This window comes from Antedon mediterranea, chromosome 2, assembly GCF_964355755.1.
Source record: "Antedon mediterranea chromosome 2, ecAntMedi1.1, whole genome shotgun sequence".
NCBI classification, from domain to species: Eukaryota; Metazoa; Echinodermata; class Crinoidea; order Comatulida; family Antedonidae; genus Antedon; species Antedon mediterranea.
The window spans coordinates 1,758,838-1,786,338 of NC_092671.1; the positions used below are offsets into that span (position 1 = coordinate 1,758,838).

General features: G+C 34.4%; 2 protein-coding genes across 2 annotated transcripts; one reads left to right on the top strand and one right to left on the bottom strand.

Moving 5' to 3' along the window:
* The first annotated feature begins 1,032 nt into the window (after positions 1–1,032).
* Positions 1,033–3,439, top strand: LOC140039487 (uncharacterized). The gene is made up of 5 exons (XM_072085090.1): positions 1,033–1,058; positions 1,883–1,988; positions 2,323–2,390; positions 2,836–2,952; positions 3,297–3,439. The coding sequence occupies exons 1-5, from the start codon at positions 1,056–1,058 to the stop codon at positions 3,315–3,317; spliced, it is 315 nt and encodes a 104-aa protein (XP_071941191.1). The 5' UTR covers positions 1,033–1,055; the 3' UTR covers positions 3,318–3,439.
* A 566-nt stretch (positions 3,440–4,005) lies between these two features.
* LOC140041179 (3'-5' exoribonuclease HELZ2-like) lies at positions 4,006–26,737 on the bottom strand. Its single transcript, XM_072087603.1, has 24 exons — positions 26,233–26,737; positions 25,170–25,941; positions 24,762–24,966; positions 23,998–24,123; positions 23,364–23,857; positions 22,644–23,276; positions 21,437–21,827; positions 20,843–21,271; positions 20,720–20,795; positions 17,059–20,536; positions 16,485–16,604; positions 11,701–11,933; positions 11,326–11,497; positions 10,245–10,505; positions 9,939–10,027; positions 8,863–8,991; positions 8,563–8,694; positions 8,018–8,295; positions 7,596–7,792; positions 7,397–7,499; positions 6,557–6,787; positions 4,873–5,017; positions 4,257–4,424; positions 4,006–4,164 (listed from the first exon to the last, which is right to left on the bottom strand). Exons 1-24 carry the CDS (start codon positions 26,735–26,737, stop codon positions 4,064–4,066), a joined length of 9,468 nt encoding a protein of 3,155 aa, XP_071943704.1. The 3' UTR covers positions 4,006–4,063.
* Positions 26,738–27,501: the final 764 nt, after the last annotated feature.

The following is a 27,501-nucleotide window of genomic DNA, read 5'->3' on the forward strand; positions in this document are numbered from 1 at the left end:
TGTGTAATCAGGTTTACTGAGGAACTGCATTTTCTTTCTGACTGTTTTACTTTATCTGTTTTATTTAGCTTTTTGCTAATTTTATTTGTACCTTCATTGAGATCCTTTTGATCAATATAGGGCCTATAAACAATAATATATACATTTCAATATGTATGGTCAATTTTTGTTGAATATGCCATTTTAATGTTAATTAATCTTCATTTTTCATGTTTTTGGGGACAAAACATCTTTAATTGCTCAGAAATATCTCTCTTGCAGTAGAATTGTAAAAGTAAACAATCTGCAAGTTAGTCTTCAGATCACATGACTCTCGAGGATGACTCATAAGAGTGATTGTTATAAGTTTACCTCTTTCTCTTTGAAAATTAATATCTGGAAGCAGAAGCCCTTCAGAATTGTCAGCATTTTAATAACAAGCATATGCTATTCATTTTGTGAGGTGAAATTACAGTTGATATCTGGCCATTAACCTTACTTTATCCAGAGGGGTTAATCATTTAGGATGTTCACATCTATTTTTATATTTTTTTATTACCGTGTGAGCCAAAAAATGAATCTGTATAAATAAAGAGAAAAAAATGTTAAAAGTTGGCTGCTTATAATTTTTTGCCTATATTTTTAAAGCTGATTTATTCACGGCAGCCTGTTCAGTGATTATAGGTTTATTTTTTTTGCTATAACTGTTAAATAATACTATAAAAAAAAAACATGTATTTTATTGTATTGCAAAAATATATTTAGAACAATTCACTTTAGATACAAAATAATGACTGTAACGTTTTTGTAGCAATATTCAGATCTGATCTATGAAAATGAAAAACTTTTTTTGTTACAGAAGATAAAAACCACTTACGAAAAATTAATTTATTTTATACCATTCGTGTACGTGTTAAAATGATGCTTATATTTTTGTTAAAATCTTTGTAAAATTGTTTTATACTAGCAGCTAATTAGTAAGGAAAAATTATTTACTGCTGCAATTCAAGCTCTTGAAAAATCAACAGTGCGCCACCAACGTTGTGAATCTGATCTTTTCTTATTTGGAGGCCAAAATGGTGGGTACAGTGTAACAATTATGCTCTTAAATATATCCAATCATCCTATCTTACACAATAAACTATACACCAAATTGGTGGAATTCAGTCATAAACTTAATCTGAAAAATCGGCCTATGTTTGTATTTTTACTTTTAGTCTAGTTTGAATCTCCAAATTATAGCAATATTTATTGCATGAGCTAGGCCTAGGCCTACTACACGTCTGTACGTCGTACCGTATGATATGCCGGTTGAGACTAGAGCACTAGCTAGCTAGGAAGGTATTGGACGACACTACTACGCTAATACAGTAATACCATATATGCCTCTAGCCTATATAAGTATTAGCAGGGATTCCAGTATCGGTCACATTCACAGGTTAGGCTTTGTAATTAAGTAGCAGTAAGTAGCCTAGAGGCCCTAGCAGGCCTAGCTAGACTAGATTTTGGGGTAGTTTAGGCTTGTTTTGAAGACTATCCAGGGAATAATTTCGCCAGTGTAGCATAGCAAAAAGCTATACAAAACAACCTTCTTGCTACACAATTCTACAATTTTGTAGCAAAATATACTAGGCCTAGGCTATATAGAAAACTATGTTTCTCGACTCAAACATCAGTTTTATTAGCAATATTGCTAAACGAAATTTTAAGATGAAATTTTTCCCTGCTATCTATACTAATAATAGGCTAGTAGTAGTAGTAGCCGCCTAGCCCTAGTTGCCAAATTGTAAATTGTTATTTAGGCTACATACACTTGCAGTTGGGAACATGTGTCGACTATGATTGGTCCTCATTACCATAAAAATAAATGACAGAACTAAACTTAAGTTTTCATGCTTCACAGGTGAATGTTCCAAAATCAAGGCGCACCTTCTGCAAGAAGTGCAGGAAGCACATGACCCACAAAGTGACCCAGTACAAGGCTGGTAAAGCATCCTTGTATGCTCAAGGTAGGTCAAAGATCATGCAGTATTTACCTTCTTGGAGAGTTTTCAGTTTGCGTTGACGTAACTAGTTGTTCCTATGTCCGATATATTATTATTCCCTTCCAAGTGTACAGTGTGCTGACCCAAAATGTTGTGTTTTCAGAATATATTTTTAATTATATTAAAATTCGAAACCATTCAATAAAACATGGATAGAGATTGGTTTCCATTGGTGATAGAAAAACAGTGGCGAACCAAGCATGACTGTGACCATTATGATACTGTAATATGGTAGTAATTTAATATTTGATGAAATCTTTGTTTTGAAGGAATTGTGATTTTTTGTTTTGTTATATAGGAAAGCGGCGTTATGACCGAAAACAATGTGGATATGGTGGTCAGACCAAGCCTGTGTTTCACAAAAAGGTATTTTTGCACATAATTTCAGGATTATTAAATTTAAATCATATATATATATTACAAATATTGGTGTATATTGTCAATGCATGGAATGTCTTTTAAAAAAGCTATTACCAAATATGGGTTAAAAATTATCTAATTTCCAAATATGGGTTAAAAATTATCTAATTTCCAAATATGGGTTAAAAATTATCTAATTTCCAAATATGGGTTAAATATTGGCAAGACTGTTGTTGATCTGTTATGCCAATGCTCCATTTCTGATTAAGCAAATGTTTTTTAAGAATGAGTTTGATATTAGAATTTTGAAACATACATAATATTAATGAAACATTGCTGATAATAACATAATTTGTATTGAAATATTGAATCTATTGCAATAGCATGTATTCCATTGGTTGGAGTAAATATTTTAGTTTAATAAAGACATTGTATTTGGTATATTTTATAGGCCAAAACAACAAAAAAGATTACACTTAGAATGGAATGCACAGAGTGTAAGTACAGGAAACAATTAGCAATCAAAAGATGTAAACATTTTGAGCTAGGAGGAGACAAGAAACGAAAGGTAAGTACTCCCAAAATTCTGGTTCCAGGATATTTTTCTAATGGATGTTTATTACATCAGTAACTGAATAATAGTATGTTATTGTTTCTATGAAACCTAAGTCTTTTGTAAAACATTTTTGGTAAAATTGTGTATGAATATTATATTTTGATATAAAGTTTGCCATACACCACATATATTTAGTTCTGAAAAGAAGAGAGAAAGAGTTTCTCGATGTTTCGTGAGGATGAGCAAAATACAAATATAAGTTGATACTGTGTGTGTTTATAGTCTGTATTATTGTTTCCTAGCCTAAGAAATAATTTGACATTTAATTAACCATTTGTATTATTTTTATCTTGCAGGGACAAATGATCCAGTTTTAATTTGTGATGGGTAGCAAAGGATAACACCAATGAAATGATGATATTCAACCTGGAAACTCTTTAAAACAGCTAATTGTAATTCTTGATCTTGTATATTAAAAATAACAAAGTGAAAAAAATAATTTGTCTTGTTTGTTTGTTTATGGTTTTTAGAAAATAATCGTGGATTGAATAGTAGACAGCAAGACCAAATACACAAATGCAACCTTTAAGGCCAATTTACACAGACCAGCGGTAACGATAATACAAATATAGAATCTATGTTATTCCTTATGACCATTTACTCGCACAACACAGAGTGGAGAGGCGGTTACCGCTCGGGATAGATACAGATTCTACGTTGGACATGTGACATGGTTTTTCGCTTACCGTTGCCACTCGTCTGTGTAAATTGGCCTTAACACAAAATGTGTACTTGATAATATGCTCTTCACCCTCATACTAATATAGATGTTGAAAGTGTGGGGCTCAAAAACATCACATCTCTACAAAGTCTTTGAAACCTTGAGAATAAACATTCAAAGTGTACACACATCTGTTTAAAAATCAAATTAAGAATTTATTAAAAAACTTTGAAATTTACAATTAAAGCAAATATGCAGTACAATTTATATACAGATTTGACATAAAATCACAATTGCTGTACAATTTAAAATGCGCAACTGTATTGTTGCGCAAGTACTGAATAATGGATAGTACTGTACATGTAGAGAAGTTTCTTGTCATTGGTAGCCTAGCTCAGAGACTTATGGTTTGAAATCTGATGCATCAACAATACATTTATTTTGCCTGTACATTTGTAGTAATTCCTTCCATTTGGGATGAGTTTCAAGTAGATCCCGGTTTCCTGTAATGAAAAGATTAATATTTAAAATGTTTGTTACATAGTCAATGCATTTGTCTTTCAGTATGCCCGTTTCTCTATTATTTAGTTCTTACCTATAAGAATGAGTCCTTTCTTGGCCCTGGTCAGTGCTACATTCATTTGGTTTTCATCAGCTATAAAACCTAAATTGGTCTTTATCCATCCTACACTTGGTCTCTTTTCAATCTCAACTCCTGGTAATGACCTTACAGTTGACATGATTACGTAATCCCATTCCTTACCTTTCGGATATAAATTGATTTGTATACATTAATTTGTTTGATTTTGGATATGGATGGACAAATCATATAATTACCAACCTTAAAATTGAAGTGCGTGACAGACTACACCATTTTAGTGTTTGGGTGTGGGGGAGTGGTTTGTGGGGAATTTAGTTCAATGACAACCCTAGACAGTCGGAAATGGTACTAGCGCACGTAAAACAAATAATGGAACCTCTAGTTGGTCAGAAATTATCGTAGCCTACTTTTTCTGTGACTAAGGATAACATTTTTTCATACCGTTTTGATCGTATGATCATTCGGGAAAACACCTCGCAACATGTTATGTGTTTATTCTTTTAAATAATGCGTGTTTCATTAAAATCACCTGACCGCACGATGCGAGACTGTTAATAACTATGAATCACATTTATACTGTAGATCAACCAATTTTGCAATATAACCATACCTTGGCTAAGAAACACAGTTGAAACAAGAATTCCACATTCCTTAAGAGCAGTTCTGATTCGTTTACATTGGAACCGATATTGAGATAGTATCACAACATCTTTAGATTCTACTCCTTTCTCCAGAAGTTTACAAGCAATCCGGACCTAAACAAATACAAAATGGTAAAAATATGTAAATGGTATATTTAGGCTGGTTGATGTATGTAAATAGTATTTTTTTTTTCCAAATAAAAATTTTTAAATGAATGTGCTATAAATGTTCAGGTTTATAGAGAGAAAAAGTATAGCGTTTAGTGCTTACTAAACTAATTGATTGATTGATTGGAGGTAAAGGATAAGAGATTTGGCCTACTTGTATTTTGTTACTAATCATAATTAAGGAAATTTCAAAGAAACTGCATGAAGTTGATATTGAATGTAGATGTTTATGTTTGCTTTTCTTCAAGCAGGTTGCATTAGGACCAGGACCTTGTTATTGTCAGAATCTTATTTTTTTTCTATCTTATTCTTATTTTTTTCCCCGAATTTTGTTAATCGTGTATCTCTAATTCTTGTCAACATAGGATTGTATAACTTTGTCAGAAGATTGACCTCTAACTGTAGATGTATGGTTGATCGTAAATTCTGAACAAAAATTCATTTTTCAATGAAACTTTACAAAAGTGTATTTATAATAATATGGAGAAATTTTTGACATGATAAAAATAGTATGCTACGCAAATAATTACGCGATTACGTGTATTTAAAATTTCAAAATGAGCAAAATTGATTTCTAATTAATTTCGCGTACATTTCAGGTCATTTTGAGCATTTAAAAATTGTTTGCGTTTTGCGCACACACTTGTGCACACAGCTCGTACAAAGCGTAGAAAAAGGTTTTTGCAATTAAATTTTGTTTTTCATACCTTCTGTGGTAGAATTTCATTCATTTTGATTAACTTTAATTGCAAAATAGCGACGCACATGCACGTTAAACTTTAATAATGGTGTACTAGAGAATAGGTAATTTAATGCAAATTTTGTGCAAAAATATACCTATTTTGTAACTCCTCAGGATAGCTGAACCCGAACTCGTCAAAGTGACGAGTTCAAATCTAGTGAAATTTGTATGTTTTCTGTTTTCTTATCTATAATTTTGCCTACATTAAAACTTGGCAATGATCTCTGAACAATGTTTACACCAAAAATGAAGATTCTTGGACACTCCACTGAAAACACACACATTAGGCTACTGCTGCAAATGCTTTGTAACAAAGTCCTATATTATACAGATATTGCCTTCTTAGAGGTAAAATATAAGATTTGACATCCCTGAGGGAATGATATTTTGGTCAAGGGAATTTATATTTTCCGAAGCACTAGCTAAGGTAAAACGTTGTCGTGATGATGTGGACTAATCTTCGCGAGTTCAGTCTCATTAGATGAATTTTGTTTATTTATCGCCAAACGCGAGTGTTGTCACCTGAAAATTACACAGTCAATATCATCGTACTTGAGAATTTACTGGATTTTATATGTTTAATGACAGGGTCACGATAATCACGCGAAAATTACTCCGTCAATATCATCGTACTCGAGGATATATACGATTTACGATCCTTGCAGCAGTAGTCATGTAATGCAACCAATCACATCCATGTATTTACATAGGCTATGTAATATAAATCATTGTAAACCACTAACCACATGATCAACCTCATGTGGGTTGCTTTTGCTTTGTTCACTTGCTTCTAAACTCTTAACAGTTTGGGTTTCCTCTTTACCATTCACGTGGCAGAATATAATTGGACAACTGGAACCAGCTGGCCAAAACTCCTGTTCCCAGTTTTCAGTTTTACGATTTATAACATGATCATCTGTCTCTAATTTATTATCGTAGAAAGCTTTTGATGGAAACTCGCAGATCTTTGGATGCTAAGAAAGGAAAAATGTAATGAATTGAATTCCAAAAGTCCAATTTAATTGGGCAGTATTTTGTAATGTAATGATATACATTTATAATTGAAAAATCAACCTTAGTATCACAATTCAATTGGGTTCATAATACTGCAAAAGTTTGCCAAAATTATGGCGGAATTATCTCACTATGATTTTCTGAGAATGTAGTAAAGTGAATTTCAGTAAAATTATATTTGCAAACTGTGAAATATTGATTTGTATTGGCTATTTTACAAGGTCAGAACCCAAGTTCATTACATCATGCGTTCACCGGCACGTCAACGTAAATTTTTACTTAATCTAAACGTTCATATATCTGTCGACGAGTAACAGTCGACTATGACCCATGTGGACATGAAATTCGTTCACTTTCATTCAAATCTAAAAGTCCCTATTGCTAGCATGGTGTGTTCATTGTGATTCATTCTACCCTCCACAATTCCAGGTGCCAAATCCCAACATCTTCATTATTCAAAAATAAATTCATAATGAAGTTAATATTTTTGTATGCTACACCAGATATAAAAATCGTTCAAGTTGAGGCAACATTGGAATACTAAATATAATTTGAAAGAGTAGACTTACCATTCTGTACTGTTTAGTTAACATCATTTTCTTTTTCTGATAACGCTCAAGTAGAGATATTTCCATACCTAAATGCTTTGCACGTTCCTCAGTAATGATTGGTCTGAAAACAAAGACAACTATAATGAAGCTCTAAATTTATAAAGATAATTTCTACCCTTTCCTTCAGTTCTTTCATGCATGATCATCATAATCTTACCTCAACTGTTTGTGATCTCCAATAAGTACAACTTGGTAAGGTGAACACATAACAAGAGGGATAAGAGACTCAGGTTCACTACACATCCCTGCTTCGTCTATGATACACTGTCTAATGCTGCAGTATTCTTTGATGAATTTTGAACCAGCTAAATTGCAAGTTGCTAAGATTATTTGATATTTCTTAAGTTCTTCTTTCTGCAAATTATTAAGTTGTGCACAAGTTCAATGAATTAATACATAATTGTTGTTTCTACTGTATTATGATATATTATAATTAATTTGTATTAACTATTTTAGCTCTTATCAATTTTTTTCCCACAAGGTTCTTATTCAGCACCTATACATGCTTTCACTGTTATCCATTAGCTTCCCATTTTCCATTTGGTTGGGTTATATGCATAAACAGCAATTAGAATTTACCTTTGCTAATTCTATCAGTTGCAAATATTCAATAATTCTTTCTGGACCTGAATATTCTTTGAATTCCTCATCTAGCTGTATTATTTTGGCACTCATTGAATTACCACTCTTTCTGATGAGATGGTGCAATGCAATGTTGACATGGTCAGGGTCAGTAGAGGTCTGTATATCTGCCTTCCTTCCAATATTTTTCTCCCATGGCAATGGAAAATCTTTCTTCTCAATAGTTTCACTGTAAACCCGGACAATAGTTAAATCTGGAAACTCCTTTAAATATCCTAAATTGAACAAATTTACTACTGGTTTAGTGTTTTGTGTTTGCTTGAGACGAAGAAATGTTATCATTAACTGAATAAAGAAAACCAGGAGCTTAGGTTCACATCAGCATGACGGTTTGAGTTTAAGGGGCCCAATGCAAATACTCAGCCCTTTGAACCACCCCACATTGCTTTACGCCACTGCCACTAGTATGAGTGTGACTTGTAGTCATTGATTGCATGTAATTATTTTATTTTGAGCTGTCAAAATGAAAATATAAACATTACCTGCCACAACATCGACAGACTTATTAGATGGTCCGCAGTACAGCACCTGCCTTTTACCAGTTGAAGGTATTTGGGTGTTCATCTCGGAAAAGTAGTATGCAATTTGTGCTCCAGTCACTGTTTTCCCAGTGCCTTGATTTAATAAATATATAACAAATATTTTGAATCAATTATAAACTAAAATTGTTTAATGTAAATGAATTCATAAACTTGAGTAGCCCAGAGCTTTTTGTTGTAAGAAAATGTCATTAGTGTAAAATTCAATTTTATTTAGACCATATCATTTTTATTAGAGTGTACCTGGAGGTCCCTGTATAACTCTAAATGAATTTTCCAGAGCTGTCTTTATAGCTTTTTTTTGGTCCTTATTTGGTGGTGGTAAAGCTACACCTCTTATTCCTGTAATTTCAGGAATTCGTTTTATAGAGTCTGTTGAAAAAAAATTGTATAAAACTTAATGTTAGTATTAGCAGTAGCAAATATTAGTAATTGCGCTTATAGAATCTGTACTTTCTACCTAACAAAATAAAAAATGATCTTTATGATATGACAGTATCAACTTTCAAATCACAAATTTCAAAACTTTAATTTTAATTCAAAACTAAATCTAATTAATGCTCAATGATTAAAACTTCTTTTATCTTGTTTCAAAATCTCAATTATTTATGTTTTAACCTTTAAATGTGCTTACTTTAATTGTGTTAATTTGATTTTGATAATTTTAGGTTTAATTTTATATTTTCTTTTGTCCATTTATATACTGTATTCTGTTTACATTTATGTAGTTAAGAACTGAACCACTTTGGAAATCAGTACATTGTATTGAAAGTGTATTTCAGAATAAAGAAAGATTAAATAAATATAGAAAGTTGGACTGATTTTTACCATCTTTTAACAAATTTTGCCTTATCACAAGCAGTAGCTAAAAGGACATTATAAATAAACTTATATTAACGCTGAAGAATTATGAACCAAATAAATAACAATTGAAGGCTGTTTGTGGCTTGGTGGTTATGATGCTTGGCTACCACTCCAAGGGTCCTGGGTTCAAGTCCCGTCACATGTCAGGATTTTTTCTAAGGACAAAATTACAACTCCACTCCTAAAGACTTGTAATAAGACTTTGTTTATGTAGAGCATCTTGTATATGTTTGTCTTGTGAACCTCTGAGGGTCCCTAATGATCAGCAATTGCTGGATGGATCACCCTCATTAAATATATGGTGTAAAAAAAAAAAAAAAAAAAATGCATTGTTGAGAAAAAGAATTTGAAATCATTACTAGCTGTTTTCTCTATTCCTGTGCAATTTGTTTATTTATTGCACAGATTAGCAAAACATTATTTTCAATATATAAATTTAGAAAAATAGTATTTACCATCTTTTCTTCCACCCAGCATAAGAACAATGTCTTTGTTGAGCCGCGACTTTCCACTACTAAGACTTTTTACAGCATCTCCTAGCCGCCTAAATAATAAATTAAATTAGTTTAATTAGTGTTTAATTATTCATTTAAATTTATAGTCTTTCCATGTCTTACTGAGTGTACATCTTTAAAAATTACTTACATTCTTAATCCAACAAGTTAGGTATCCTTACTGAACCAGATTTGTGAATTTACAAAAGGCAAAGAAAAAAAGATCCCTTGTATCTCATTCTTAAGTTTTGGGATCAAAATACTTACTGATCTGATATTCCTTTTTGAATGACCTCAATAGTACAAAGATGTTTCATCTTTTGCTGTTGATAAAGTATACTCCATGGCAGTTTTGAGGCAGACTGATTTAGTCTTATGACAATCTTTGTTGATTCCCTATCATTTGAGGTGACCTCTGTTATGTAGCAGTGGCCAACCCATGCATTCTTGACACCAGAAAGATTCTGACCTTTGTGGGATATGTAATCACCACGATACCGCACACATAAATAGTCAGAACAGTTGAATCTGAAACAGAAAAGCTTATAAAAATATATAAATGTAGAAAAAAAATGTATTTAAATTTATTTAAATATATTCAACCTAAGATCTTAGTCCAGTTAAAAGTATATCAATACCAACTGTATCTTCATGTATCTTTTTTACCCCCACCCCTCCTTTGTTTTCCATTTATTTTTTATTAAAAGAAAATCAATAATAGACAAGAAGTTCCAATAAATTAAATTCTTAAAATTGAGCCAACAACGTAACCCTATAAATATAGAATTTCACTCTCCTATAGGAGGGTTAAGGAGGAGGTACTCAACTTGTTGGTCCAATAAACCTGTGTAGCAGACCTACCACATAGCTTTTAAACAATTCAACATTTACTTTTAATTTGATTATTTATACATCCTCTATATATCTCTTTATTTAACCTCACATTGACAGGTTACCTTCACTTTTCTAGCTAATGGATTTTAAGAATGTTAATGACTCTAACAGAAAACCACATTAATTCTCTTAATCCTAATTGGTCAGATGAGATGGGCCAAGCCCAATATTACCATGCACTGACCACATTATTAACACACTCTTTTCTCAACCAGCATCTTAGCTACACCGTTTATTGCATTGTCTTATCAAATATTGTATATTGTATATTTTATCTATTTATTGAGAATCCTCACTTGATTCACTTGGAATAAATTGCATAGTTTAATACTGTATACATTTAGTAGTTGTTTTATTTTACCGTTGCGCCGACAATTACTAAAGTGGTGACCCTCGACTTTCTTATACCGAATTTAACTTAAAATGGAAGGACAACAGCAACAACGACAGCTACCGCAACCTCCAGCACAACCCCAGCACCAGGCCAATTTCTCCTGACGCAGCAACCGTCAACAGGCCAATTTCTTCTGTAGCGTTGAAACTGCCTCCATACTGGCCCAATGATCCGATATTGTGGTTCACCCAAGTGGAAGCACAGTTCACAACGTGTGGGATTACAGTAGATGCTACAAAATACGCTTACTTAGTCGGATCATTGCAACCTGAAATTGCGCAGGAAGTTCGGGATCTACTGATAACAGGTATGTGAACTTGAAAGATACCTTAATACGTCGGACAACTGACTCCGACCAACAGCGCCTCCGCCAACTCCTGACGGCCGAGGAGTTGGGGGATAGGAAACCGTCGCAATTATACCGACGGATGTTACAACTCTTAGGCGACAGGCCACTCGAATCTTCAATTATGAAACAACTATTCTTAAGTCGCCTCCCAACTAATGTACAGCTTATCCTAGCTTCCACCAAGGATGAGTTGGACCTGGGAAGCTTGACATCATTGGCTGACAAAATTATTGAAGTATCTGTAACTGCAACTGCGCCAACAAGTGTATCGGCAGTACACACGGACAATACACCCTCCTTGTCTGCGACCCTTGAAACCCTGCAAAAACAGATTCAACAACTGTCAACACAAGTTAATTCCTTGCAATCTGACAGACTGCACAACAGACATCAAAGTCGCAGCACAAGTCGACATCAAAATCGATCGAGTGGTAGGCATTCATCTCCTGCTCACCCTAACAGTACCAATCGCTCAGCTCAACATTCAAACAACACTCCTCAACTCTGTTGGTACCATGACAAATTTGGAGTAAATGCTCGAAAATGCAATCCGCCGTGTTCGGAAAACTCCAACGCCGACAACTAAATGCGACGAATGTTGCTGGCCGTCAAATCGTAAGTCGCCTTTTCTTTATTGTAAATAAATTATCAAAACAACGTTTCCTCAGAGACACTGGGGCAGAAGTTAGCGTTGTTCCACCTACTCGCCATGAGCGTCTACATAGGCGACAAGAGTCTACTTTGACTGCCGCAAATAATACATCTATCAACACTTATGGACATCGCTCTGTAACCTTAGACTTAGGTTTGAGACGAACATCTCAATGGTTATTTGTTGTCGCAGACGTCACACACCCCATCATAGGGGCTGATTTTTTAAGACATTTTGGACTGTTAGTCGATATGAATAATCGACGACTCATTGACACTACCACCAACCTGAGTATTCAAGGTGTTGCCTCCAAAACTTCGCCTCTCGGTCTTATATTTACCACCCTTGAGGCTAAGTCCAATTGGGACTACATTCTTACAAAATTCCCAAACATTACACGCCCTTGTTATCAGGAAGCGTCGCTAAAACACGATGTGACACATCATATTCAGACCCATGGTCCACCAATTTCGTCACATCCTCGACGGCTCGCACATGACCGCTGCAAAACAGTCAGACATGAATTTGAACACATGATGCAGCTTGGAATTATACGCCCCTCTAAAAGTAACTGGGCATCACCTTTACATATGGTGCCTAAGAAAACTCCTGGGGATTGGCGTCCCTGTGGGGATTATCGAGCATTGAACAATGCTACTGTTGCAGATCGGTATCCTATCCCGTACATGCACGATTTTACAGCATCTCTGCACGGATCCACTATATTTTCTAAGATTGATCTCGTCCGAGCTTACCATCAGATACCAGTTGAACCTGCTGATGTTCATAAAACAGCAATTACTACACCATTTGGACTTTTTGAATTTCTTAGAATGCCATTTGGCCTCCGCAATGCCGCTCAAACTTTTCAACGTTTTATTGATCAGGTAACGCGTGGATTGGATTTTTGCTACGCTTATATCGACGACCTGCTTGTTGCAAGTTCCAACGCCGAGGAACACGAAACTCATCTTCATCAACTATTCACACGTCTTAATGAGTATAGCGTTGTTCTCAACCCAGCGAAATGCCAATTTGGAGTTTCGTCACTCGAGTTTCTTGGACATCATGTTGATTCGCAAGGTGTCCGACCACTTCAAGTAAAGGTCAAAGCGATACAAAACTTTCCACAACCAACTTCTTTACGCAAACTACGTGAATTCCTTGGACTTATTAACTTTTATAGGCGATTTATACCGCAGTGTGCCCAGATTTTACAACCTGTCACAGCTCTACTTGTTGGGGCAGGTAAGAAACAGGATCTGGTATGGACCGACACAGCTTTATTGGGATTTAATAATATTAAAGTCGCCCTCGCAAGTGCTACACTTCTCACCCATCCGCAGCCAGATGCACCTTTAAGTATCATGGTTGACGCTTCGGATGTGGCCATAGGGGGTATACTACAACAATGCATTGACAACAATTGGCAACCTATTTCATTTCATTTCATTTTTTCATTTCTTTATTCGACAACAAGCGGTCCAGGGGTTGCGACAGCAACAGAGCGCCATAACACATTTGTGTTAACAGTTAAACATTTTCGTCATTCACTTGAAGGACGCTCATTTCATATTTTTACTGACCATAAGCCACTTGTGTATGCTTTACTCGCCAAACCAAATCGTCACTCGCCACGCGAAATCCGTCATCTCGATTTCATATCTCAATTCACAACGGACATACGCCATGTGAGTGGAAAAGCTAATGCAGCAGCTGATGCATTGTCGCGAATCGAACTTAATACTTTCAGTCACAACACAACTAACATTGTTGATTTTAGTCTTATTGCTGCTGCACAAAAGAATGACGATGAATTGCACAAGCTACTTGAATCACCGTCTTCACTACAATTTCAAAACTTTCCAATTCCAACTTCTGACTCTACAATTCTTTGTGATATTTTCAAAGGCAATCCACGTCCATATATCCCACAAGAATTCAGACGCATAATATTTGACACTCTACATTCGCTATCACATCCTGGTATACGAGCAACACAACGTTTAATTACCGACCGTTTCGTATGGCCAGCAATCAATCGTGATGTACGACGATGGTCTCAAACATGCATTCAATGTCAACGTTCCCAAGTACACCGGCACACTGTTTCGCCACTCTCTACTTTTTCTACACCTGACGCCCGTTTTGACCATGTACATATAGATATTGTTGGACCTCTCCCTCCGTCAAATGGTTTTTCTTATTTACTCACTTTTATCGATCGTTTTACTCGATGGCCCGAAGCCGTACCTATTCCGGATATCACAGCCGATACTGTCGCACACGCATTTGTCAATCGATGGATCGCTTCATTCGGAATACCTTCAAACATTACAACAGATCGAGGAAGACAATTTGAATCTGCATTATTTCATTCACTCGCCAACTTACTAGGAACTAAGCACATTCATACAACTGCATACCATCCTATTGCGAACGGACTTGTAGAACGTTTTCATCGACATTTGAAGGGTTCTCTAAAAGCACATAATGATTACACTAAATGGACAGAACATTTACCAATAGTACTTTTAGGCATTCGTACAGCCCTTAAGGCTGATCTAGGTCATAGTGCAGCTGAACTTGTTTATGGCACTACTTTAAGATTACCTGGACAATTCTTTAATTCAAACTCTGAACATTGTGATTATTCTAATTATATTGATAGATTGCGTGATAATATGAGTAAACTACGTCCCACACCTATCCGCACCAACTCTAACCGTAAATCCTATATCAATCAAGAAATATTTAATTGTACCCATGTTGTTGTTCGAAGTGACTCTGTTCGAAAACCCTTACAACGTCCATATGATGGTCCATTTAAGGTATTAAGTCGAACAGACAAACACTTTGTTCTCGATCTAAATGGTCGACAGGACACAGTCAGTATTGATCGCTTAAAGGTAGCTCATTTGGATACTGATATATTTAAAAGCCAAGAGCAAACCCTCACTCCCAAGCTACAAGCATCACCCCTAGTTAAACCAACCAACCCGTCACCCATTTTGGCAACCCCTCCCCGTACTACTCGTTCTGGTAGACATGTTCATTTCCCTCAACGTTTTGTCTCGTTCTATCATTAATTCTTTCACTGGAAGGGGGCTCCTGTAGCAGACCTACCACATAGCTTTTAAACAATTCCAACATTTACTTTTAATTTGATTATTTATACATCCTCTATATATCTCTTTATTTAACCTCACATTGACAGGTTACCTTCACTTTTCTAGCTAATGGATTTTAAGAATGTTAATGACTCTAACAGAAAACCACATTAATTCTCTTAATCCTAATTGGTCAGATGAGATGGGCCAAGCCCAATATTACCATGCACTGACCACATTATTAACACACTCTTTTCTCAACCTGCATCTTAGCTACACCGTTTATTGCATTGTCTTATTGTATATTTTATTTATTTATTGAGAATCCTCACTTGATTCACTTGGAATAAATTGCATAGTTTACTGTATACATTTAGTAGTTGTTTTATTTTACCGTTGCGCCGACAATTACTAAACCTGTATTATAACTACTGCATTGCAGCAGAAGAAAAATTTGAGCATAGTTACTTTTGACATATATTCAATATATTCAATATTCAATAAACTTTATTGTCAAACTCATAAATGGCTTGAAACTTTGGCTGAAAGTACACACATTAAAATTGTCTAAAAACATTGTCGCACTAACAGTAAAAAAGAATAAAATCACATAAAACAGAGAACAAGATGTCATATAAAAAAGTTAAAAGAGGACACAAAAAGAACAAAATGAGTTAAAAATACAGATTTAAAATACTTATTGCAGTTATCGTTTCCACCTTAAATTAAAATGCCTCATAGCAGATGGGAGAAAGGATCTACGTAGGCGTTCAGTGTTCCAGCGAGGATATGTAATGCGCCCAGACCGGCTTAACGTAATGTACTGGTTAAGGGGGTGGCTAACATCTGACATAATAACTTTAAGCTTATTTGTAAGTGCGTTGTTAACAACTTCATCTGATTTCTTAATATCGTTTCCTATTATCTTTTTGGCAGATTTACTTATTCTTTGTACTTTTTTCATGCATTGCTGGTTTAAATTGTTGAACCAAACTAATGCATTAAAAGTTAAAACAGATAAAATAAAGTCAAGATCCTATTGCACACATGAAATTTCTTCAATCTTCTCAAAAAGTACAGTCGTTTATAACAATTTGTGGTAACTAACTTAGTGTTTTCCTTCCAATTAAGTTTATCATCGATTACTGTGCCTAGATACTTAAAGTTACTAACAACTTCCACTTTATCGTTTAATATACATAGCTTATCATGTGTTTTGTTACCTTTTCTAAAATCAATGATCAATTCTTTAGTCTTGTTAACATTTAATTTTAGATAGTTATTAGAACACCAAGTAGAAAAATAACTGACATTATCAAAATATGACTTAGGGTCATCATGTTTTATCAGGCCAACTAGACCGGTGTCATCAGCGTATTTCACAGTAAAGCATTTGGTTAAAACTAGATCATCTGAACATTTAAAATCATTAGTATATAAAGAAAATAAAATAGGAGATAAAACACAACCTTGTGGTGCACCAGTATTGCACATAAGTGTTTCTGAAGTATTATCATTAAAACAGACGAATTGTTCCCTATCTTTAAAAAAATTATTGATCCATAAAATAGTAGCTGGATTTATACCCAAGACATTCATTTTCTCCATTAAAATATGAGGTTGCAAAGTGGTTGTTTAACATTGAAATGGTGTAATTTAGAAATAATTCAAAATACAATTACCTTATACTTCGAGCTTTACAGAAGTTAGGCCGTAGCTGAAACACACCGCTGTAACTATCTGAATCAAATTTCCAATGGATTGATACATTTCGTATGATGAGGCTGTCATCTTCAGATACAGCATTTGATGCAGATTCCATTGATAGCACTGCCAACCAATGTCTCTGATATGTAGGTATGTCCTTCGCACCTCTGGGTTTATGACTTGCTAACTGAGAGAAACATGTAACAGGATCAGAACGATGTTCTAAACATATGTCCAGTTCAGGTGTCAAGTTGAAGAGTTGGATTTTAGGTTCAAGAATTCCTCGTTCAAGTCCTGCCATAAGTTTAACTTCAACAACGTGTCCTGGAGAATATTCTCTATTGAACTCTACAAAATGATGTCTGTTGCCATGTCTGTCTAAAACTTCTGATGTGACTTCCTTCTTCAACAGTTTTCCATTTGTACTTTTACCCATAGTTCTTTGATTTTTTTCTTTCTCAGTAGTTTCAATTTCTTGGGCAGCAAAATGCATTGCAGCTCGAATTTGATGGATATCATCATCTTCGATTCCAGAAAGAATTTCCTGCCAATAAGTACTATTAAAAGTAACAACAAAACGGTTCGCATCTAGTTCTCCTGCAATGCTGTCCATTTTCTGTAGAGCCTTTTTGGGTTCTGCTTTTGCATCATATATTTCTTGCTTCCATATCAAACAGATAGTATCTTCTTTAACATCTGGTTTCTTGAATGGCTTTAACATATTTAAACCCACATCTATGTTGTTTATTGGTATAACACTAGGAAAGTCAAAGGTAATACATTTGTCGGAAACTTGCTCCACAACAAGAAGACATGACATTGAAGACTCTTTCAATTTTAGAGCATTTGTTAACAACTTAGTGCTCTTTTCAAAAGCTGTAGCATTTGAAGACTTATTTGATGCATGATAGCATATGGAACTGATTTCTTCTTCAGTGTAAGGTATGTCTTGTTGGTTGATAGCTGCATCTACAAGGCGGTGCACAACGATGTCAATGTAACGTCTTATGGGAGATGTAAAGTGAGTGTAGAAGTCAATCTCAAGGAAATGATGTGCCAGATCTTGACCATCGGAAATGCTTTGACCAGAACATTTGTAATCTGACTTCTCTTGTATCCTGTTGTAGTGTGCCATCATCACAGAGAGCTTTGGATGTTTATTATCAGTACAAACAATCTTGATAATTTTCATCATATCGGCAAGACTGGCATCTGCACCATTCTTTATATTATTTACAACTTCAACCAATTGGTTCCATTCCCATGTCAGCATTGTAATTGTATTGCTTTTTTTACCGCATTTACAGACGTTATCACAATTACACTGTGAAGAATCAACATAGTCTTTAAACTTCCCTAACATCTCTTTACTGTTTCTGATATCGGGTAAGTGTTTGGCTTGAAATTCCTGTAGCTTTTCAGGGTCTGGAGAGAGTTGCCTCCTGAGTGGCACACATTGAGGAAATCTTTCCATCAGATAATCTGCGACAGCTTTGTTTGCAAGAACCATAAACTCTTCAATCAATGAATGTGCAAGAGGACATGATGCCTCTTCTTCATTTTCATCCTCATTGTATGAAAATCTGCCTTCCTTAAGGCGAGCTGTGCGAGTCTTCTGAGCTAATTCATTTAGTTTATTTATTGCAGTTACAATAGATGGTTTTAAATCATTGTTTCCGTTGTGAATGATGTCTTCTGCTTCTGTGTACGTGAATTTTTGTCTGGATTGAATCACAGATTTCACTATTTTTGTGCCAGAATGTAGGCCATCAGTACTGATGTCCATAAACACAGACATTGTTAATCTATCCTTTCCTGGAATTAAACTGCACAAGTCATTACTAAGTCGTGATGGCAGCATGTTGATGGGAGCTGAAAGTGTTGGATAATATGTAGTGGCTCTCTTCTGTGCCTCTTCATCAAGCAATGTTTTGTTTCCTACAAAATAGCTGACATCGGCAATATGAACTCCAACTTCATAAAGATCATCAGCAACTTTACGTATGCTAAGTGCATCATCAATATCTTGACAACACTTGGGGTCAATAGTGAAAGTTTCAACATTTCTAAAATCGGTTCTCATTTTTATTTCATCTTCTGGAATTTTCCAATTTTCAGAAAACTTTTCGTCAAGTTTTTCACAGACTTTCTTCTTCCAGATATCTTCAACACCATGTATAAGCTTTAGAATTCTTATCCCCTCTGCTTTGTTAGTGGCTGGCGGCAGCTCTTCTGTAACAAATCCGATAGGATACAGCATTTTACTGTGCCATTTCCAATAACGTACTACAAATAGTTTATGAGAACGGTCCTTATTTGTTACTAAAACTTTCTGCTGTGTATCAAAAAATGGCTTATCACTGTCTACCTGTTTACTTAAGGTATATATTTCAACAAGAAAATCCTCACTCGGTGGTTTGTTTTTATCCTTTGATAGAATATAAAGTTTTGGGAAAGCTTTATTTATTGGGACCATATGGTTATTGCTGTATTTATCTAGCATGCAGACTATTTTACGCAAATATGGGTCAGATGCTCTCTTCAAAATGTGGACAACTTTACCATGTTTTTCAGATGTGTCTTCTTCAGTTTTTTGAATATCAACAATAACCTCGTCCATGTTCAAAGCTTGCCCTCTATCATGCTTATTGATGATTGAAATCCTAGTGTTAATATGTTCATCTAAAGTTGTAGCGTGTGTCTTTCCTCGAACATCAAGATGAAATATGCATCTTTTGTATTTTTCTGGTTCTGATTCTAGCAGTGGCTCGTATTTCTTGTCTTGATCTAATTCTTCACTTCTTATGATTGTGTCTATTTCTGGATCATACTCTTCAAAGAAATCAGAACCTTGAAGTTTTGAATAGTCTTTTTCAGGAACAAATAACTGTTTCACAAGCTTTGTAAGATCCTCTAGTTCTTTGGTTTCTTTCACATCTGATGGAGGTCTACTTGCTGTTTTTTTAACTAGACCCCTAAGCACTTTCAAAATTGAATCATCCTTTGCTTTTACATCAATTTTATCACCTTTTGATTCGTAATTACCTTGTCCTTCATCAAAAAAGTTTTTATCGATATCTTTTGTGGTTAGAGGTGGGAAGTCCTCACTGATTTTTGCTTTGCTCTTTTTCTTTGAAACATCTTCATCCTTTTCTGTTACAGACGGTTTGAAGGTAGCAGCAGGTCCAATACCTTTACGTATTTGTTGGTCGCATGTCTGGAGGAATTTCTTCCAAACATTTGAGCAATTACCACGAATAGAATACATTGTTGTAGGATCTCCAACAACTACCAGAAGAGATTTGGCTCGTGTGAATGCAGTGTTTAACAGCTTTTTATCAGAAAGAAATCCATAACTTGCATCTGGACTATGGTATTTACCAAAGTCGTATGTTTGTGGAATTGTTGCTTTTGTTCGCACAACATTGATGAACAATGCACGGAATTCTTTACCTTTAGAAAACAATATATATTTAAATACATTAAGGATTAAAGAAATAAAGTAACAAGAAATCAATGCAACAAATGTGAATACTTTATGATGAGTTTCTTATGATTGAAAATATACTATATGTCAAATGTAAAATGGATTGCAATATAATTGTTTGCAAATTGTTATGGTCTAATATAAACTACCTTGAATATTTCTAACACTCTCCACAGTCACATCTGGCAAATTTCGACTTCGGAGTTCTCTACGAATTTCGCGCACCTGAAATTTAAGTTAAGTTATAAGTAAGCTTTTGCTGTTTTTCTTACCTTAACTAATAAAAGTGTAACATCAAAAAACAAATCAAGTTTACATGCCTGAAATCCATAGGGTGTAACTACACCAATATCTATCTTCTTTCCCCATTCTTGCGGCCAGTTATGATAGAGAACTTCCACTCTGATTCCAAGTTCTTCTACTTCATCATTATTCCAATATGATGTTCCTATGGGATGATCTTGGCCACTTACTGCGTAAAACGATAAAGGGTACAGGGTGGGATGTGGTGGATGCTCCTTCATTGAAATTAGCTTTATTCCATAAAATGCTTCTGATACAAATGATAAAATTTCTTGACAGGTTCGGTAGTTGTTATACAGAAATATAGTATTTTTATCTCCTGTGTTTTCATAATGATCATGTAGACGTTTTAGAATAGATTGATCAAATCCAGCAATACGCGCTTCCTCAGAATAGACCTATAAAAATAATGTTCTATTATAATTTAACCACTGTATACCAAAGAATAGTTTGAATTAGATATAATACTACAGTATAAAATGCACAACAATCTGTCGACATATAAGCTATTTTAAATTTGGAACATGAGGTTCTCAGACTCTACATCATAAGAATAATATTACCTTTGGGCTCATTTGCATATGATCACCAGCAATTGCTATGCATGTCGTTCTCTCGGCCATTGCTAACGGCATGATAGCTTGAGTCTCTAATGCCTGACCCGCCTCATCAATTAGTATGTGTGTGAAATATCCTTTCACGTTCAGTCGTACTAAAGTCAAAGTCATATTAAGGGTACAGATGACAACTCGAGATCTTATCACATCGCGTTTGGTAGGTAGATTGATTGTGTTTGTGGTTTTGTCAATCAGACAATACTTCTTAACTTCTGAAGGAATGGTATTAATGCGTCGTCTAGAAGCATACACCCGAAGGAGTTTTGGACATTTGCGTTTTGAGTAACTTTTGTTGAGATATTTATCCAAATAATCAGTAATGTACAAATCTGCACTACTACAAGATCAAAATAAATGATTATTTAAAGATGTATTGTCCCTTTGACTAATTTCGAAAAAAAGTGTCATTTTGAAGTATCATAATAATTATTAACTTTCACCAAAAATTAGTCGGAAAAAAATCATTTAACTGAAATACAGACGTTTTTTTGTTCAAAAAATAACTTTGACTGGAAGTCAAAGTTTTCTATCAAAACATATCTCATAATGCAACGCGGTTGTTTGGCTACTCTGTATGCATAATCATAAAACTTCCTCGCGATCTGTGTGAAAACACCTTCTCAACCGTGACGAGTTGTAAACAATCCTAATTAGCATTATGCATACTCGTGGTTTGAAATCTTTGTTTACTTTCCTCGCGACGATTTTCCAGACGAAATGTAATCAAATTAATTTACCTGTTAATTACGTAAACTTGTTGTTTTTGGCTCAAATTTTCAACTTAAAGTGAATAACTTTAATATTACTTTGATATGGCCAATTTAAATTTATAATATTTTGACCTTCATTTTTTGTGTTTCAAGGGAAAATACATCTTTAATCATTTGTACTGTAATAAGGAATACAGTAGCAATAATAAATGCAGAACTTGTTTAATCAAATATTTCAATTATAATCAAAATTGTCTGCCTAAAAAGATTCCCACTATAGCCTCAATTCAGATGCTATAATAGATGTTTTGAGAATACCACTCCCTGTAAGTAACAGTAGTAGTGTTTACTGTGTGACATTTACTGGTTATTTTCAACTTTGAGTAAACGATATAGAGATATCATAATATATACACCAAAGTACATTAAATCAATTTACAAACCTATTTGACATGGTACAAATCAAAACTGTTGTGTCATCTTTAAGAAGGATCTTTTTTACTGACTCTGCCATAGTTCGTGTTTTTCCTGTACCAAATGGACCATATATCACCAATGGTGGCCCGCTGATTGCTGGTGTTCCCGCCAAACACTGTATTACTTGTTCTTGGCCTTTGTTGTCGTTCTCTATTGGGAAATCATCTGGAATATGCAATCTATCTCCTCGGGTTGGTAATACAGAATCTAGATTTGTTAAACTATCAATAGCGAGGTGCATTTGACAGAAAAGTAAACGGTCAAGCTGAAACTGAAACTCAATGCTTTTCGGGCCAGCTTCCAGTTGAAGTTTTTCTACAAATTTTGCGTTCAGGTTTACATAGATGTAATCCCCACTGATACTTTCATTGGATACAATTTTAAGTTCGTAAGCTTCATTTGATTCTGAATCAAATTTGCACAATACCGTTTGTACAGATTCCATGATAAGCTGATTTGATTCAAAGTCAAAGTTTAGTGTGTCAGTTAAGTTTATTTTACCATAAAGTTCACCCTTTCGAGCAGTTAACAGTTCAGACTCAGCATAAGATTCAATTGTAATACTACTTAAAATGTCCATCTGTGCCATTGTGTTCAACCTATTGAAGAATTAAAAACATTATACATTTAGGCATCAGGGAATGGTCCCTCAGGAGACAACTAAGTAAAAATTCTATGTCACATACCTGTTAATCATTTTCATTCTATCTCTCTCCTCCAAGTTCACCATATTGTGCATCCTATGTTTGTAATTTTCCCGAGTTAGCTCACTTTCATTCAAGTAATCAATATTTAGATTCGCACTTGGTGGTTTGTACTTCCTTAAGAGGTCTTCGTCAGAAGAGCTGGGTTCAGTTGATCGGATTATCTCAGTATTACTTGTGTCCCAAATAATGGTGGACTGACTTTTACTATTACTTTCACATTCACCTTCAGCACCAACAAGAACTTTAAGTTCTCGAAACATAATTGGCTTCTTCCCAAAATCAAAGACAACCCACTGATGGAAACTTCCAAGCTTGTGTGTGGTGAAATGTACATCTATGTTGTAGGCACCATATTCATCCATGATCATATTTCCAGGGCAAACCTGAGGTCTAACTTCTTTTTCTGGATGTGACAAGAAAAACTGCGAGCGATGTTCATCGTGTAGTAAGCCAATACGTTTTAGCATTTCTTTCTAAAGATTAGTAATGATTTTTTTAGTCAAATTAAATGTCTATAATATGTTTTTACCAAAATTAGATTTTAAGAAAATCTGAATATGGGCACCAACCCAAGTGAACTTGTGTATTTAAAAGAAGAATTAACTTCACTTACTTCAGTACATTTCACCTGAAAATGCCAACAGCCTTTAAATGTGTCATCAGACTTATTGGCATCAATAAAACAGTCAAGTTTGCTGTCACAAGAAATCCAAATGTTTGGCAAATCTTTTTCAGTCATCTATAAATATTTATTTAATAGCATTAACAACCATTAAATTAATATTATTAATATTTCTATTCATTTGGTCATGTGGGAATAAAGCTTGATACAGTACAGTATGACCCTATTTACATCAACTATTTTTTAGGCTTTAAACTATGACCGCGTGCGTTTACACTACACAGAGTGGTGACCTGAAGCTTGCAAATGCCGGCCCAAAGCCTACTCTAGAGTAGGATCAAAATTGTACCGGCTCTAGACCGACTCTGTTATTCCTAGAGCGTTTACACTTATATACTGTTGGCTTGGAGCTGGCTAATACTAAATGTGTATAATGGAGTTTTGTTTAGGGAATGCCCTCTATTCAAAATTAGAGTTCAAGGCAACCAGCGCAATATAATAATTCATTATTACATAATATTAATATTATTATTATTATTATTATTAGTCATTCAGATCGAAACGTAAAAGTACATATACTATATATTTTGACTTACTTTTTACTTTAATTTCTCTTTAGGTTTGTTTTGTTATGTAATTTGAAAGTTGTAAACATAGAGTTTTCAATAGCCAAATTACTTATTTATAATAATGTTAATTACTGTAGGCCCCTACTGTGTAACAAAAAATTCATCTATAATGTACTGTACTCTTACCACATCTGCCTTGATAAATGCTGAGTTGTACTCCTCCAAGAGTTGATCCATGAATATGAAGAGTTTACTCTTCTTTTTGTCTCTTTTCATCATTCGATATTCATGTCGTTCTTTCCATTCTTCTAATTCTTCCGGGCTGTGTGCCTGCATGCATTGGTTACTAGCTGGGTCTGCGTTAGAGTGGGGACAATGATTCTGTTTGTTTCTGACAGTCAAGAAAAAATTTTTTTAATATCACTGCCATCAATGTTGAACTTATTATTTAATAGTCAAAATGAAATTTTGATGATGATAATGGTGATGACAATGCAAGTATATATATATACCATCACCTATTTTTTGTTTACATTTAAAGGAAGTTTAGTTTATTAATCTAATCTTGAGATAAAAATATCCAAAATACAATACCTATCACAAATTACAAATTGTCCATTGACAATTTTAAGAGGTGGATTTCGATATTTCCAATTTCTGTCAGTGTCTGAGTCAACCCACTTTTTGTGTTCTAAAGTGCTGATGTGGGGAAGCAGCAAATCAAAATCAATCTCGCAATAAGAACAGTGGTGATGTACAGGAATGCTCTGAGAGCTTACTTGTTGATTAGTTTGCAGTGTTCCCGATACTTCTGTAGCAGGTGTGGATATGTGAACCCTTTCAATATTCTGTGCTTTCTGGGTCTGATCCTGTTCAGCAGAATGCACATCAGAAAAACTACCAAATGACAAGCCAACAAGCTGTTGGGGTTGCTGCCAGTAAGTGGGTAGTTCAACTGGTGACATGGTATTACTTAATTTCACACTTTTTTCATTTAGCTTATCAAGAGCAGCTATGTAAATTTGTCGATCTAACTGTGTCTCCCAAGTCTCTTCAAACTCCTGCCGATGTTCGTCTGTAAACAGTATTCCTGCTATGTCTTTCAGAAGTTGCCCACTTTGATGCAGTTTCCATATATTTGTAAGAGCATTGGGATCAACAAAAGATACATGGAATACTATAGATCCTTTTGTTATTTCAACAGCTCCACTACCAGATGATCTAAAGTAAATATTAATTTTCTCTTGTTTGTCACAAGTTATAGAAAAAACAATTTCATTTTCAATTCCGTGTCTTTTTGAAGATTGTTGGTCTTCAGAATCGTCATATTTCCGTTTTCTAGATAGAGATATGGGTATTTGTTCACCTGTAAGAAAACACAAATATACTTTATTCAAAGATGTTGAGTAAGAGAAAGTCATATGACTTTACAAAGGTAAGTAATTTTTTTAAAGTTTAATCTTTGTTTCAGAAAAAAAAAAAATATATATTCAGAAAAAAACCCCTAATACAAAAATTGTTGTATGATTGTTTTGGGATTTGAACAGAGTTTGTTTATTTCTTTTTAATGTTCTGTGCAATTAATTTTAGAATTAACATTAACACATTAGGTTACTCGTTTTAAACAAAATTTCAATAACAAAAGACAAATACATACTAATGTCAAGTAGACGATTCTTTGCTGTTTGGTTAAGACGACCTGCAAACCTCTTTATTTTTTCTGGATCATCTTCTAGAATTTTTTCCGTTTCCAGATGAAATACTAAATCCCAAGTAGTAGGGAAATCATTGCTCATCAACTTGTAATAAGCAATAATTCTAGTGTAGTCCTTTTTACCAGCATCTCGTAATGCCTTAAACAGTCTTTTCCGATACCCTGATATATTTGTATCAGACGTATTTTGACCATTTTTTTTCATGTACTCAATTACAAGGGATTGTGCCTTTACTAAACATGAAAGGTTCGCAATTTGGAGCAAAACATGAACATCCTTATCTGCAATAACCCCAATATCTTCAAGGTCATTGAGTAACTGATTCCCTGATTCTGTAGAGGTAAGGTCATCTATAGTGAGGAATTCAAATAAGAGGAATCTCAACCATTTGTATCTTGGATTTTCGTAGAATGCACTGAAGCTACATTTAAAGTCCATGAAATCCATTGTTTTTCCTTCCAATACACGTTTTTGTCTGTAATAAATAATGGTAGTTTTGAAACACTGATTTCTGATAAAGGTGATTGTATACACTTTAGATGTTTATGATTGAGATGATTATGAAGAGCCTGCTTAAATGGTGCATTGTTTTATTTTTAAGCATTTTTTTAAAAACAATTTGTGTTTTGACATTTTCAGTAATTTGTACATTTTTGGGTGTGAAATGTAGTGAAATTTGTGGATGCTTTTTACATTTGTGGGCTGTACTGCATTGGCCTAGGGTTCTCGTTAATATTTTTGTTTGTGGTAGCCTATTTTATTGTTTTACAGCCATAATCCGTTTTACAGTCATAATTAATTATAATTAAATCCATAGTAATTATCAATATTACTGTAAATCTTTAAAATCTTTCATAGGCTATCTGTTAAATATCAATTTAAATAAAGTCTCGTAGTATACCATAGATCAAATAATATTGCTTCCTGCTTTGATATCCTGCAAATGAAGAGGGTTTAGTAGTCGGCGCAACGGTAAATAAAACAACTACTAAATATATACAGTAAACTATGCAATTTATTCCAAGTGAATCAAGTGAGGATTCTCAATAAATAGATAAAATATACAATGTTTGCTAAGAAAAGTGATGGTAACAGGAAGGTAACCTGTCAATGTGAGGTTAAATAAGAGATATATAAATAATCAAATTAAAAGTAAATGTTTAAAGGCTATGTGGTAGGTCTGCTACAAGGGTATCTTTAACTTAAAGGGG